At 37.6% G+C, this 14,092-nt stretch overlaps 5 protein-coding genes and 1 non-coding gene across 8 annotated transcripts; 3 read left to right on the top strand and 3 right to left on the bottom strand.

Annotated features, from left to right (window-relative positions):
- The first annotated feature begins 838 nt into the window (after positions 1–838).
- On the top strand, positions 839–1,708 carry LOC111496620. The gene has a single exon (XM_023147115.1). It carries the CDS (start codon positions 839–841, stop codon positions 1,706–1,708), a length of 870 nt encoding a protein of 289 aa, XP_023002883.1.
- A 425-nt stretch (positions 1,709–2,133) lies between these two features.
- On the bottom strand, positions 2,134–2,205 carry TRNAG-UCC. The gene has a single exon. It is a non-coding gene; the product is annotated as a tRNA-Gly (tRNA).
- Positions 2,206–3,165: 960 nt separating this feature from the next.
- LOC111496259 (probable sugar phosphate/phosphate translocator At5g25400) lies at positions 3,166–4,542 on the top strand. Its single transcript, XM_023146637.1, has 2 exons — positions 3,166–4,448; positions 4,486–4,542. Exon 1 carries the CDS (start codon positions 3,333–3,335, stop codon positions 4,383–4,385), a length of 1,053 nt encoding a protein of 350 aa, XP_023002405.1. The 5' UTR covers positions 3,166–3,332; the 3' UTR covers positions 4,386–4,448; positions 4,486–4,542.
- Positions 4,543–5,492: 950 nt separating this feature from the next.
- On the bottom strand, positions 5,493–8,596 carry LOC111496170 (pentatricopeptide repeat-containing protein At4g21065-like). 3 transcript variants are annotated; one of them, XM_023146513.1, is made up of 3 exons: positions 6,555–8,596; positions 6,331–6,427; positions 5,493–5,784 (listed from the first exon to the last, which is right to left on the bottom strand). In XM_023146513.1, exon 1 carries the CDS (start codon positions 8,542–8,544, stop codon positions 6,736–6,738), a length of 1,809 nt encoding a protein of 602 aa, XP_023002281.1. In that variant the 5' UTR covers positions 8,545–8,596; the 3' UTR covers positions 5,493–5,784; positions 6,331–6,427; positions 6,555–6,735. The 3 variants fall into 3 exon arrangements, with proteins under 3 accessions (XP_023002281.1, XP_023002280.1, XP_023002279.1); XM_023146512.1 differs by lacking the exon at positions 5,493–5,784 and having other exon boundaries at positions 6,260–6,427; positions 6,510–8,596; XM_023146511.1 differs by lacking the exon at positions 5,493–5,784 and having other exon boundaries at positions 6,260–6,427.
- A 1,335-nt stretch (positions 8,597–9,931) lies between these two features.
- Positions 9,932–10,583, bottom strand: LOC111496359 (EG45-like domain containing protein). Its single transcript, XM_023146779.1, has 3 exons — positions 10,448–10,583; positions 10,096–10,375; positions 9,932–10,015 (listed from the first exon to the last, which is right to left on the bottom strand). The coding sequence occupies exons 1-3, from the start codon at positions 10,557–10,559 to the stop codon at positions 10,009–10,011; spliced, it is 399 nt and encodes a 132-aa protein (XP_023002547.1). The 5' UTR covers positions 10,560–10,583; the 3' UTR covers positions 9,932–10,008.
- Positions 10,584–11,665: 1,082 nt separating this feature from the next.
- Positions 11,666–13,822, top strand: LOC111496240 (adenine nucleotide transporter BT1, chloroplastic/mitochondrial-like). The gene is made up of 3 exons (XM_023146615.1): positions 11,666–12,553; positions 12,918–13,079; positions 13,164–13,822. Exons 1-3 carry the CDS (start codon positions 12,044–12,046, stop codon positions 13,635–13,637), a joined length of 1,146 nt encoding a protein of 381 aa, XP_023002383.1. The 5' UTR covers positions 11,666–12,043; the 3' UTR covers positions 13,638–13,822.
- Positions 13,823–14,092: the final 270 nt, after the last annotated feature.

Genomic DNA, 14,092 nt, shown 5'->3' with positions numbered 1-14,092 from the left:
TTCCACTCCCCTTCAGGGCCCAACATCCTCTCCTACTCGTCATTGGTTTCCACACCTTTCTTTTCTCCAATCGATGTGGGACCCCTTGTTCCACTCCCCTTCAGGGCCCAGCGTCCTCCTCTACTCGTGATAGGTTTCCACACCTTTCCCTTCTCCAATCGATATGAGACCTCTTATTCCACTCCCCTTCAGGGCCTAGCGTCCTTGCACATCGTTCGGTGTCGGACTCTAATACCATTTGTAACAGCCAAAACTCATCGTTAGAAAATATTGTCCTCTTTAGCCTCTCTCTCTCAAATTTTTCCTCAAGGTTTTTAAAACGTGTCTACTAGGGAGAGGTTTCCACACCCTTATAAAAAAATGTTTCATTCTCCTCCCCAATTGTGGGATCTCACATAAATTATAATGAGCAACACCACCACCTCCAATCTTATCGATTTTCACTAAAGTACCCTTGAATAGCTATAGAACAGTTGCTCTTTCTATCTATAAAAGTTTTAAGTATTTTTTGAAACATTTGATTTAGTTAATTAAATACTATAAAAATAAATAAATAAATAAATAAACAAAACCAAAGATGGAAAAGAAGCACCTTTCTGCTTCTTCATTTCCTCAGTTGGCTCAGTCCTCAAATTGGTTAATCTAAAACTTCACCCATTAAAGCTTTTCAACTGCCAAATTACCCAAATAATAATTATAACAATAATAATAAATAAATTAATAAATAAATTAATTAATTAATAAAAACATTTTCCCATCCCCTCTACAAAAGAAAAAAAAATAAACTCAAAGTCCTCTGTTTTCCCCTGTTTCATCCATTTCAAAATCCGCCATTAAAATGGCTTCCATAAGCTTAGAAGAGCTTCACCTCTACCACGCCATTGATAGAGAGCTATTCTCCCGTTTGCTGATCAACCTCTCACTAGACCCAGCCCAGTCTCTTCTAATCATTTCCCTTTGGCTATGGCTCGAAGAACAGGGCTTCACCAATTTCATTTTCAAAATCATCCCTTTCCCCGACCACTTCATCAATTCCTTAGCTAATGAAGCTCTTTTCTGTCTCAACTCCCTCGATTTCGATTCCCGACACGGTGGTGGGCCCCGCCCCACTCTCCTTCCGCCTGTCTTTCCGGCCACCTCCTTGGTGGCCGGAACAGAAATCTCAATTGTGTTGTTCATACGAAACCGGTTCAGAGCAATCAGTGGAGTCAAGTACTTTCTCACCAATGTCTGTTCTCGGGTTTTTACCGACATTTTGGAGACTGTGTTGGGAAGAACCGATTCTCAATCAGATGCAGCTTTAGTGATTAATGGGTTTCCACATCCGGTTTTTGGTTCGATCAGAATTGTTCCCAAATGCTTGGACCATACTTTTCCGACCGGTCGGTTATGGGAGTGGCGAATGTCGGACGGCGGCATAGTGGAGGACGACCGGACTCTGTTTCTGACATTTTCGCGGGGGTTTCCAGTGACGACGGAGGAAATAAAGGGGGTTTTTACAGAGGCGTTTGGGGATTGCGTTGTGGGTATTCAGATGGAGTTAGTTCCGGTCGGCGAGCAGCCGCTGTACGCTCGAATGGTGATGAGTTCGGTGGTGGCGGTGGATCGGATCCTCGACGGGAAGCGAATTGCTAAGTTTCGTACTAATGGTAAGCATATTTGGGCTCGGAAATATGAACGGAGATCGGAATTATTGACCGGAAAGTGAAGAACCCATTTCGGAAAAACCGAAGATCTTCGTGGGTTTGTAATAAAAATCCGAACTTTGTACTTTAATTTCAACTATTTTGACGAATTTCTTCGTGTTTTTTTGTTTTGTTTTTGTTGTGTTTCTTGTCGGCTTGATTTACCACAATGCTACACACTTATGTCTCTCGGTTGAGTTTTTGCCTTGTTTATGAGAAAATTAGTATATAATTTTTTATGACTTTAAAAATTCAATATTTTGTCCTATAAAATTGTGTAAATAGTCACTATAATTTCGAAAATGAAAATTATTATCACCTTTTCTTTTTTGGCAGTGAAATAAAAAAAAAACAACTTACTTGTTTATGACTATTGCTGCCAAAATTAGGACTCTGTTTATCTTTGTTAAAATGGATAACAAAACCCTAAAAATCTCCAAAAAAAATATGCGTTTGCCGGGAGTCGAACCCGGGTCTATTGCTTGGAAGGCAATTATCCTAACCGTTGGACTACAAACGCTGTTGTTGACTGGTTAACTAAATTAATAATTAATAATAATACATAGCAATTATTCTTGTAGCAGATAAAACCGGACGTAATAATTAAAGGAAAACTAACAAATGCTAGTTCACGAGCTTAATGTTTTATAAACTGAAATAATAATTAAATATAGTTCTAAATTTGCTCGAAACATGTTCATCAAGTTCCAAGGTGGTCATGCATATTAAGAAACCGTTGACTTCAAGATAGCGACAATTTAGCTACAGATCATCACTCGTGAAGAACGCGGGAAGTTACACCTCCTTAACCTCGAGAAAAGGATGAACATAATAGATAAAAACTTAGTGTGAATCATAGAGCGGTTACACAATCGAGTCCCTCCTATAAAGACTACATAAGAGAAACGTGTTTGAGATCCCATAAAAAGAAAAGCTCAAATAGTAAAGGTTATGAAAGAGACAAATCTCGTATTAAAAAAAAAAAAAAAAAGTTTATTCTTAAAGGAACAAATTATGAAGATCATAATGCCACCTGAAGAATACATAGCACTCGAGGCAGATGCTTCAAACATGCCTCAGATATAGTTGTTCGAGGCTATCCTTGACCAACCGAGCCAATGTAAGCTAATTTTATTTTTCTTCTTAATTTTTTTTAAAAAATAATATTTTATCCACCAAAAATCATTTTTCCCCCATTTTTCATTCACTTAATTATTTTTAAATTTAATTTTCTTATTTACCCACAAAATACATGTATGAACTGAAATTGGTTTTTTTTTTAAATTAATTATGGTTATTTGTATATAAAAGGGAAAAACCCCTTATTATTAAATATAGAAAAATAAATATTTAAATTATTTGGGCCGCCCATGGAATGATATGAAAGCCCAAAACATTTATATATATATATATTTATCATCAATTAGTTATTGATTTAATCAAAATTAAAACTAATAACCAAACCACGAGATTCAACCGTATATCTGTTATTATTTTATTTCCTTATATATTCATTAAAAGTCTCCACCCAATGCCCACAAATCCCCTCCCCTGTTCTCCACCGTCGCACTCTCCGCCGCCTCCCTCCTTCCCCTGTTTTCCACCGTCGCGCTCTCCGCCACCTCCCACCTTCCATCTCCGGCAAAGATGGGGAAAGGCGGTGCTCTAAGCGAAGGCGTCGTCAAAAAAATCCTACTCTCCTACGCCTACGTCGCCATATGGATCTTCCTGAGCTTCACTGTAATCGTGTACAACAAATTCATCCTCGACAAAAAGCTCTACAATTGGCCATTCCCAATCTCCCTAACCATGATCCACATGGCCTTCTGCGCCTCCCTCGCCTTCATCATAATCCGCATCTTCAAGCTCGTCGAGCCCGTTTCCATGTCCAGAGATCTCTACCTCTCCTCTGTTCTTCCCATCGGCGCCCTCTACGCCTTCTCCCTCTGGCTCTCCAACTCCGCCTACATTTACCTCTCCGTTTCCTTCATCCAAATGCTCAAAGCCCTCATGCCCGTCGCCGTCTACTCCATCGGCGTCCTCTTCAAAAAAGAGCCGTTCAAATCGGATACTCTGTTCAATATGCTGTCAATTTCATTTGGGGTCGCCGTCGCTGCCTACGGCGAAGCTCAATTCAATGCTTGGGGGGTTTTTCTTCAATTGGGTGCTGTTGCTTTTGAGGCTACAAGACTTGTTATGATTCAAATTTTGCTTACCTCAAAAGGGATTTCTTTGAATCCGATTACTTCTCTGTATTATGTTGCCCCCTGTTGTTTTGTCTTCCTCTTGGTGCCGTGGGTGTTCGTGGAGTATCCAATTTTGAAGGAGTCGTCGAGTTTTCATTTTGACTTTTTGGTTTTTGGGACTAATTCTTTGTGCGCTTTTGCGTTGAATTTGGCTGTGTTTTTACTCGTCGGAAAGACGTCGGCGTTGACGATGAATGTCGCCGGAGTTGTTAAGGATTGGTTGCTGATTGCGTTTTCTTGGTCGGTGATTAAGGATACGGTGACGCCGATCAATTTGTTTGGATATGGGCTTGCGTTTTTGGGAGTTGCTTATTATAATCACTCGAAATTACAGGCGTTGAAGGCCAAGGAATTGCAGAAGAAGGCGGCGGCGGCTGATGAGGAGGCCGGAAAATTGTTGGAAGAGAAGAACGCCGGCGAGGGAACAGGGAAGAGTAGTGATCCACAGAATTAACAGTGATTTCGATTTCTCAGTTGTTTATGTAATATTGTATCTTAATTTTTATATTTATGTTTCCTATGAATTATCATACGATTTAAAAAGAAATTTATTATTATTATTATTATTATTGGAAATAAAAATGAAAATTGTCTGTTATCCTCGAGGATAAGAAATCCAAAGAATTTTGTGGTGAAAATTAGACTCTTTAATAGGACAAAATCTATATTCTTAAAAATATTTAAAATAAAAATAAAAATAAAAAAGAAATATTTTATGAAATAAAATTTTATCTTAAAGAATTTATTTTATAAATAATTACGAAATTCGAGGTTGGGAGGCCAAAGTTTATGGATCTATGTCTCGCGACAAAAACATCGTGAAACGTCATCGTTTTAAGGAGTTACAAATTCATTCACGTCAATGGTTATTGTTTAAGTTAATAATTGAGTTTAATTATAATCAATGGCTATAAACGTAATTAGCATTTAATGTTAAAGGAGAGGGAATGATAAAATCACCGAGGAAAGGGAGGTGGCAGAATTTGACTTTCGTCTTCTACACGTTTAAAAGTCAAGGAGTTTGGGAGTGGGTGGGCCCCAATCAAACCTAAGAGACCAATGAAATGAAACGACCGAAAATCAAGTAGTTTTATGGCTGGTCTGTCATCGGTCACCATTGACTGCTTCAGTGCTCGAAATTGATGGTCTATAATTTTTAATATATATTATTTTTTAAATTTTATTTTATGTATTTTTAAAATATGAGAATTAAAATAAACTAAAACTAATAACATATAAGCTAAAATGAACAGAATTAATACATATTTCTTTTATTCTGTTTTATATAGAAAAATTAATTTCGATTTTTGTTAAATGATTAATAAAAAAATATAATTATTATCTTAATAAAGATTTTAAATATTAAATTAAAATTACTAAAATAGAATATTTAAAGTTGGTGCATAGCATGGGCCATGGACAAAACTTCAAAAGCCTATAATTTTTATTTAAAAAAAAATTATTGGTAAAGACATTTAAATGGAGCTATTTTCAACTGGTCTTATTCATTGTCAGGTCCCAAAAGGGTTTTTTTTCTTTCTTCTAATTATTAAGGATTGAAAAGAAATTTGTTGGAGCTTCAAAAGATTAACACGTTGAAATTTTGGTAGAATACTTAATGCTAATTTAAACGTCACCAAAATTTCAATTCATCTTCAAATCCGACCTGATTTTTCAGTTCTAGTAGCTCTCTCTTCATTTGGATTTGAAGGGTTCTATGCGCACAATCCTATCCTATTTGAGTTCATGTTTACCCTTGCACTTCGGACAGCCGTTAGTAGCATCATAAGGAGGACCCACAACTTTTCTCCTTCACCTTGTAAACTCGGTCTCACAACTTATGGTTAACCAGCCTGGAAACGAAGAACAAGCATAAAAGTGTTGGTTTCAGAAGCTGTAGTCTCTAACTTTGTTTTCGAATCATCAGTTTCAACTCGTTCCTAGCCGGACCTTCTCTAGGATTCGATCCAAAAAAAAAAAAGAAAGAACTCCTTTTTAAGATAAAAAAAAAACACTTTTTTCTTCCTATAAATATTGGAAGCATTTTGATAATTCCATGGGTTGGTACAAGCTTACCTACCTTGTTTGGGAACTCAATGGAATTGGATAGCGATTCATAGAAGAGATTGAAGACAGCGCATTTACTTTTGGCATCTCCACCGGAGACTCACCAAACGCACAAACTTTGCTTTTATTTTTGTGCATCTAACCCTAAATTTCTTCCAATAATTGTTGTTCTACTCTTAAGCTACCTATTAATTAGGGTTGAGTTATGCTCATATGACTTTATGGTTTATTCACGTTACCCGAGGTGGGAAGGCTCATATCATTTAATCCGGACTTGATAGTAAATCAATTATCTTATTCATGTTCAACAGGAATTACCTGGCTAAGCCCACCTTAATGATTCTCATAATTTCAGAGTCTCTGCATCCTGTGCTGTGTTTGATGAAGTTTCCTTAATGATTGAACAAAACAGAGTGAAATTTGACATGCCTGCAAAATTCAGATTTGAATTTAGAAGTTCATAACTTGGAAGAATCAAGTTCTAGAGTCTTTAAGCATAAACTATGATTACTTGAAAGATCTTCTACAATGGAGTTGAAGATAAGTTGACTGTTACCGAGTTGTTCGTTCGATCGCCTTTGAGATCAAGCTGTCAGCTGAAGAAGCTAGCTTCTTATTTTGGTTGCCGCAAAGAAATCTTCCAAGCAAAAGCAACTGAACGTGGCTGAATTCTGTTAGTGGTGTGCTTGGACTGTTACATCGATTCTGGAAGACATGTTGGTGGCGCTATTTTAACTTCACCAGAAATCTCCACACGAGCACAGCCCAGCCTTGAAATGGTGAAACCGATTACGGTCCCTCATTATGATTTCACGATCATAAATCTTAGAGATGAACTTCGAAGCGGAGTGGCAATCGGTGCAAACTCGCAAATTCTTTACGATTCGAATCGGAGTTCCAGGTGGAGTATTAAGAAGACCAAATGCAATAGCCAGTTTTTCACTATGCCTATTCAAAGTATCTTCTTTGTCTTCTTCATTGATATCGAGCAAAACTTCCGATGTCGAAGGTCGATATCCAGATTTCGTCATCTCTCGCCCCATCTCATCCACCATCGCGTAAATTTCCTTGAACTGTTTATGAGATTTATCACCAGCAACAAATTCATAGATTTCATTATCTATCTCAATCATGGTGCTCCCTGGAACCTTTTTCATGCCTTTCACTTCCATCACTTCTCTAATTTTGGCCTTCTTCTCCCAATTGAACATCTTTGCATAAATGTTGGAAAGCAAAACATAGTTTGACTCATGCATAGGCTCATGTCTCATTAACAGTTTGGTGATCTTTTCTCCAAGCTTGAATTCACCATGACCACGGCAAGCACTGACTAGCGTTCGTAAAATCACCGTGTTTGGCTCGATCGGCATGTTATGAACGAACTCAAGAGCCTCCTTCACAAGTCCAGTCCTGCAATACATGTCCACCATGCATCCATAATGTTCTATCTTAGGAACAAGCTTGTATTTCTTCATCATAGAACTGAAATATTCTCTACCTCTTTCGACTAGTCCCGAATGGCTGCAAGCAGAAAGCAACCCGATAAAGGCGACATCGTCTGGAGCAACACCGGACGAACCTATCATCTCCTCAAACAAACAAATAGCCTCCTGGCCACGGCCATGCATTGCCATGCCAACAATCACAGAAGTCCAAGAAACTATTGTTTTTTCACTCATAACTCTAAATAACTTCAAAGCTTTACCAATATCGCCACACTTTGCAAACATATCAATAAGTGCATTGCTAACCTCTACTGGTTTCTGAATTCCTTGTCTCTCTATATAAGCTTCAATCCATTTCCCAAGTTCAAGCGCACCCAAATCAGTACAAGCAGAAAGAACAGAGACCATAGTGATCTCATCCGGGAAAACCTCCGCCATTTGCATCTCCCTAAATAAGGCCACTGCTTCAGTGGAGCGCCCCACACGAGCATACCCTCCAATCATCGCACTCCAAGTCACAGAATCTGACTTGGGCATTTCATCGAACACCTTGCGGGCAAAAATTATCCCATCAGCGCAACAAGAGTACATATGAACCATAGTATTCTGAACATGAACATCATGATCAAACCCAAATTTCACCACCGACCCATGAACCGATTGACCCAAACTCAAAACCTCAAGGCCAGCACAAGCTTTCAAAACAAAAGGGTAAGTGAATTTATTAGGCAAAATCCCATCGTGAAGCATAATACCATACAAAGACAGTGCCCTAGCCTTCGAGTGACCAGTTTGGGCAAAAGCTCTAATGAGAGTATTGAATAGAAACGCATCGTAAAGCCGAGTATCGGCTTCGGCAGAGAACAAGAAGGAGGCAGCGTAATCGGTGGCATTGATAACAGAGGAAATGGAGACGAATTTGGTGAGGACGAGCGGGTTGTTGTGGAGGCCCAATTTGAAGATGTGAGCGTGGATTTGGGTGAGCTTCGGTAGCAAATTACAGGCCTGAAGCAGCGCTAAACAGTTCTGCTCCGCCGCACGAGGGTTGGATCTTGAAGCTGTCGCATTGTTGATTACACGCAATACAAATTGAGATTGCATTTAGCCAAGTGCGGAAGCATGAATTCTTCTGCACAGCTTGATTCGGTGGGTTCGAGCCTCTCTTTCGGTGGGTTTAACAGAGTTCCGCCTGTTTTGAGACAACAATGTTCATCACACGAACCGCCCCTAATCAGGCCTATATTGGCCTTATTTTGTTGCATGTTAGGTTGTTTTCCTTATCGAATATTTGGCCCGTTACGTATTATTGTTAGGTTCACGGTTTTAAAACGCATATGTTACGGAGAAGTTTTCATATTTTTATAAGAAATACTTCGTGCTACTGGGGCCAGCGTCTTCGCTCACACATAGTTTAGTATCTGACTCTGATACTTTTTGTAACAGCTCGAGCCCACCACTATCAATTATTGTTCATTTTGGCCCGTTATGTATCGTCGTCAGCCTCATATTTTAAAACGTGTCTATTAAGAAGAGGTTTTCACATCCATATAAAGAATGTTTCGTTCTCCTCTCTAATCGACGTGAAATCTCACAAATATAGTCTAATAGAACCTGTCATTTTCAATGTTGGAATGAAGGTTACCTTCCACGATCCTCATCACTACTACTTATAGTTGCACACAAATTTCGGGTTGACTCAAGCAATTTATAATGGAGTTGACCTCGTTCTACATCTGCACTTGCTATTATGCTTTGACCGAGTCCACGTGATCATTAAAAGAGTGTAACACTTTGACTTTATTTTATGTGTACATTAGCCATCTTTCTTAATCATAATACTATACTCATTCGCGTAATAAGCTTTAAATTTTTAAACCATGTTATTTTAGTTTATGAAAACATTATCCGTCCTCGTCAAAATCATCGATTATCAAATATTTACCATAAACCTAAATGTCGTATTTTTTAATGGAAGGAGAGGGATTCGAACTCTCGGTAATCCTATCAATACTAATTTTTAAGATCGACTCTTTCAACCGTTCAAACATATGTCCCTTTTTTTATCTGACCTTCCACTAACGAAGATTTACATCGATATTTTTTTTTACCCTCCTTAACGAGGTATTGAAAAAAAATGTCTAATAGCGCCCATCTGTCAATACGATACCCAGATAGATTTTTGTATATTTGTCGGATGATAGCCTATAAACTTAAGTTCAACTAGGTTCTTGGTATCGACATCGTCTTTAATTTTTTTATTATAAAAATTCTAAAACGAAGTCTGTTTTATTTGTAACACTTCTATGTTAAATAACGATAGAACACGCTGAAATGACTTGTGTTGGTATGTGATGATAGCAGTGTTCACTCTTAGACGCGACAAGTAAGTAATATGACTGTCGTAAGGGAATGTCAAAGTCATCACGTGCAAAATCTGAATTGAAATATTTTATTAAATGCCATTTTAATGGTTAACATTACAAAATGTGACGCGTTTATGTATATTTGGTTTTCCTATATTACATAGGAAATTATGCTTTGAAGTACTTTGCAAAACCCGACATGTTATATTCTGTATAGAAACCAACAAATGAATCAAAATCAATTATGTATAACTAATCTCAACGTGAAAGAAGAGAGAAAATTACGTACTCGATATATTCGACGTTGAGTCTAGCATTGGGTAGGCGAGAGATGGCTCTGAAGGCCTCTTTAGACATGAGAAAGGAAGAGGGGCACGGGGACTTAGGGCAGACGTTCACCACCTGAACTTCGATGATATCAGTCTTGCATGGGTGATTTCGTCCGCTCAAACATCTTATTCTATAACGTCGACCGCAAGCAGCACCGTTGTCCCATAGCCCTTCATTCACGGCCACAAAGAGGTTGCCAGGTGGGAACTGATCGATGCGATTCCCATTACATAGGGTGGCTACAACACAACACCCATTCAAATGTTAATCACCATTTAATTATCGTTAAAATCATTTGATTATTTGCTTACGTAGATATGGAGGGCCATAGGTTGTGGCCATGCCAATGTCTCCTCGAGCCATGGAAATGTGCTTGAAGAAGAAGACGACGAGGAGAGCCATTATTGTTGCCTGAAGTGCCATGATAAGCTTGTTCGTGTTCGTGTATGAACTTATGAGAAAGTTGGGATTTTGTAGTGAGCTTATATAGTTGGATAATGATAGAAAGTGGAAGAGAGGAGCATTTGATTTTGGTTTTATCACATTTAGGTTTGAGAAAATGTAAGTGCTACTCATCATTAGAGATATGAAATTTCATTTGAATTGGAAAATTACTGTTCAAAACTTTAACCGATATATCTATCGTTAAAGAAAAACGATGATAGACACATATCTGATATCATTTTCAGTGTCAGTAAACACTACAAAATTTCAATTCGACTTACTCAATAGTTTTCGTAGAGAATAGAGAAGCTTTTTCTCTTTACTACTTCTCAAGCATATTGTTAGTTCTATATTTAAAAAATATTGAAGGGCTTTAAAAAATAACATTATTATAGTTAAATTTTTAAAAAGTTAATTTTTTTTCGTCAAAATTTAGTGCTTATTATTGATTTGAATTGGTCCCAATGTTAATTATATTTGGAGAATATATTAATTATACCATATATGATATTAGTAATAAGTTAATATTCTTCCATTTATGATTTTATTTTCAAAATTTAGTTAGTTTATATTTTTTTTATTTGTAATATATTTTATTTTATTCTCAAAATTTAATTAATTATATATCAATAAAAATAGAATATTCATATTCACACTTTTGAATAGTTGATACTGTGTTATTAATACCCTCAAACTTCGAGAGGTATAGGATAGATATAGACGGTTTTTGTCATATATTGATTGTTAGAATTTTTTAAAAAATAAATATTAAAGATATTAATACTAAAAGTTAAAAGTATTTTTTTTAATTGAAATTAGAGAGAATTAACTAACATTATAAAATTAAAAAATATTTGTTAATATTTTTTAAATTGAAAGGTATTTTTAAAATAATTAAAAAATTAAAGGTATTTTTTTAAAAAAAATAATTATGAAAATTTTTAGGCAAATTAGAAGTTTAAAAATATATTTATTTTTACTTGTTTTGAAGTCGAGCAAAAATAAATAAATAAATAAATAAATAAATAAATAAATAAACCAAGGCAGAGGGCAGGCTTGGGAACGAATAAAGCAAACAAAGCAGCCTATTATTCCTCCACTTAACACATTTCCTTCAAAACCTGCGTTTGGCCGCACTGGTTGGGTTGGCGAAGAGAGACTCATCCACCTCTCTTCCTTTCCCCTTTAGGTTTTGGCGATTTTCCATTGCTCCCTTCGAATTCGAATATTATCCCTTCAATCAAATCTTAGTTCCATTACGGAAGAACCTGGCTACCAACCCCACTCAAGTTCATACGGCTCTGTGTCGTATGATATCTGTTCCTCGAATTTTCCGCCTCTGAAAATGGGTATTATTCGTTGATTTCTTCCTTCTTTTCAATACCCTCTAGAGAGATTTTGAGGATTTCAAACGGGTTGGAGTTAATTTCCTTGTTAAGAGATTCCTTTCTCGGTTTTGATTCATGGGTAGGAACCAAATCGATGGGTTCTTCTCCGTTTCTGGTTTGGGATCTCAATGTCGATTTCAGGATGAAACTGTTCTACCTGGTGGCTTGTTCGCAAGCGTGGGGCAGATGGGAGTGGGCTTCGGAGTTTCTCCAGATTCTTCCAATCCCCGCAACAATGGCGGCAATAAACTTCACATGAAGTACTTATCTTGGGTGGAGGGGTTTCGAATTCCTGGGGCTGATGGAGAGGAAGGGGTTGTGAAGAAGAAGAAGGGTGGCCTTAGATTGAAAGTTAAAGTTGCGAATCCTTCACTTAGGAGGCTCATTAGTGGGGCTGTTGCTGGGGCTGTGTCAAGGACATGCGTGGCGCCATTAGAGACCATAAGGACACATCTAATGGTGGGGAGTAGTGGAAATTCTACCACAGAAGTGTTTCATAATATCATGCAAACTGATGGGTGGAAGGGGCTGTTTAGGGGAAATTTTGTTAACGTCATTCGTGTTGCTCCTAGCAAGGCCATAGAGGTATTGTAATCTCTCTGATATGCTTAGTCTTTGGTGGGTGGGGGTTAATAGCTGGATTTTGTATCCTTATCTGTTGTTTTTGTGGCTTTATCTGTTGCTTATGGCTTGTTTTTGTGGCTTCTAAGGTACTCATTTTGTATCTTGAATGCTTATTCTTGAAACTTACTTGTCGAGGATCGTTGGGAGGGAGTCTTGGCTAATTTAGGGAATGATCATGGGTTTGTAAGGAATACACTTTTGTTGGTATAAGTAAGACCTTTTGAGGAAAGCCACGAGAGCTTATACTCAAAGTGGACAATATCATACTATTGTGTATTGTGTAGACTCGTTATTCATAACACTTACTTCATCACTCCATGTGCAGCTCTTTGTGTACGACACAGTCAACAAGAATCTGTCATCTAAACCTGGTGAGCCACCAAAACTTCCAATATCAGCCTCATTTCTTGCTGGGGCATGTGCAGGAGTTAGCTCAACAATCTGCACATATCCTCTAGAGCTACTCAAGACCCGATTGACCATACAGGTACTTGCTAAACTTAACATATAAGCAACTGTTCATCCTTTTTGGTATGAGAAAATGGTATATAGAGCTTTATGAATGTTGCAGAGAGACGTATACGATGGTCTATTCAATGCATTTCTAAAGATACTTAGAGAAGAAGGGCCTGCTGAACTCTACAGAGGCCTTGCTCCTAGTCTGATTGGAGTAATTCCATATTCTGCAACTAATTACTTTGCATACGACACATTAAGAAAGGCCTATAGGAAAGTGTTCAAGCAAGAGAGGATTGGAAACATCGAAACCCTTTTGATTGGCTCTGCGGCTGGTGCCTTCTCGAGCAGTGTTACATTCCCACTCGAGGTTGCACGCAAGCACATGCAGGTGGGAGCCCTAAGTGGAAGACAGGTCTATAAGAATGTCATCCATGCACTGGTTAGTATATTTGAGCAAGAAGGCATTCCGGGCTTATACAAAGGGTTAGGCCCCAGCTGTATGAAGTTGGTACCTGCTGCTGGGATTTCTTTCATGTGTTATGAGGCCTGCAAGAGGATCCTTATTGAAAACGACCAAGAAGAGTAGAGATAGGAACCACAGTTTTGTTTTCTGTTCGTGTTTTTTGTTCTTTTCACCATTTTTCAACATAAACTTATGGTGTTTTGCTAAGGTTTAGTTTCTAGAGCTGAATTTATTTGGATGATCTCTTAATGGATAAGCAGTTAGTTAATAATGTTAACAAGCCATTGCTATGACCCATCTTAGAGAAAGGCAGCTTTTCTTCTTAAGATAAAAGTTACTGGGTTGGTCAAGCTCCATCTTAGAGAAAGGGTTTTTTATCTCGAGCTTATACAGACAAACTTCTAACATTTGGTCAGTCTTACTCAGTTTTGATCTATCATCTACGATCATCCTTAAAGGGTTTTGTATCTCGAGTTCATAGTTCGTCATCTCAAGCTTATACAGTCTAACTGTTTAATATTCTGTCAATCTTACTCTATTTGATCTATTATCTACAATCATCCTTAAAGGGTTTTGTA

This window comes from Cucurbita maxima, unplaced genomic scaffold, assembly GCF_002738345.1.
Source record: "Cucurbita maxima cultivar Rimu unplaced genomic scaffold, Cmax_1.0 Cma_Scf00022, whole genome shotgun sequence".
Taxonomy (NCBI): domain Eukaryota; kingdom Viridiplantae; phylum Streptophyta; class Magnoliopsida; order Cucurbitales; family Cucurbitaceae; genus Cucurbita; species Cucurbita maxima.
The sequence above is the reverse complement of the archived record's forward strand: the minus strand, read 5'-3'. Positions and strand labels throughout refer to the sequence as shown.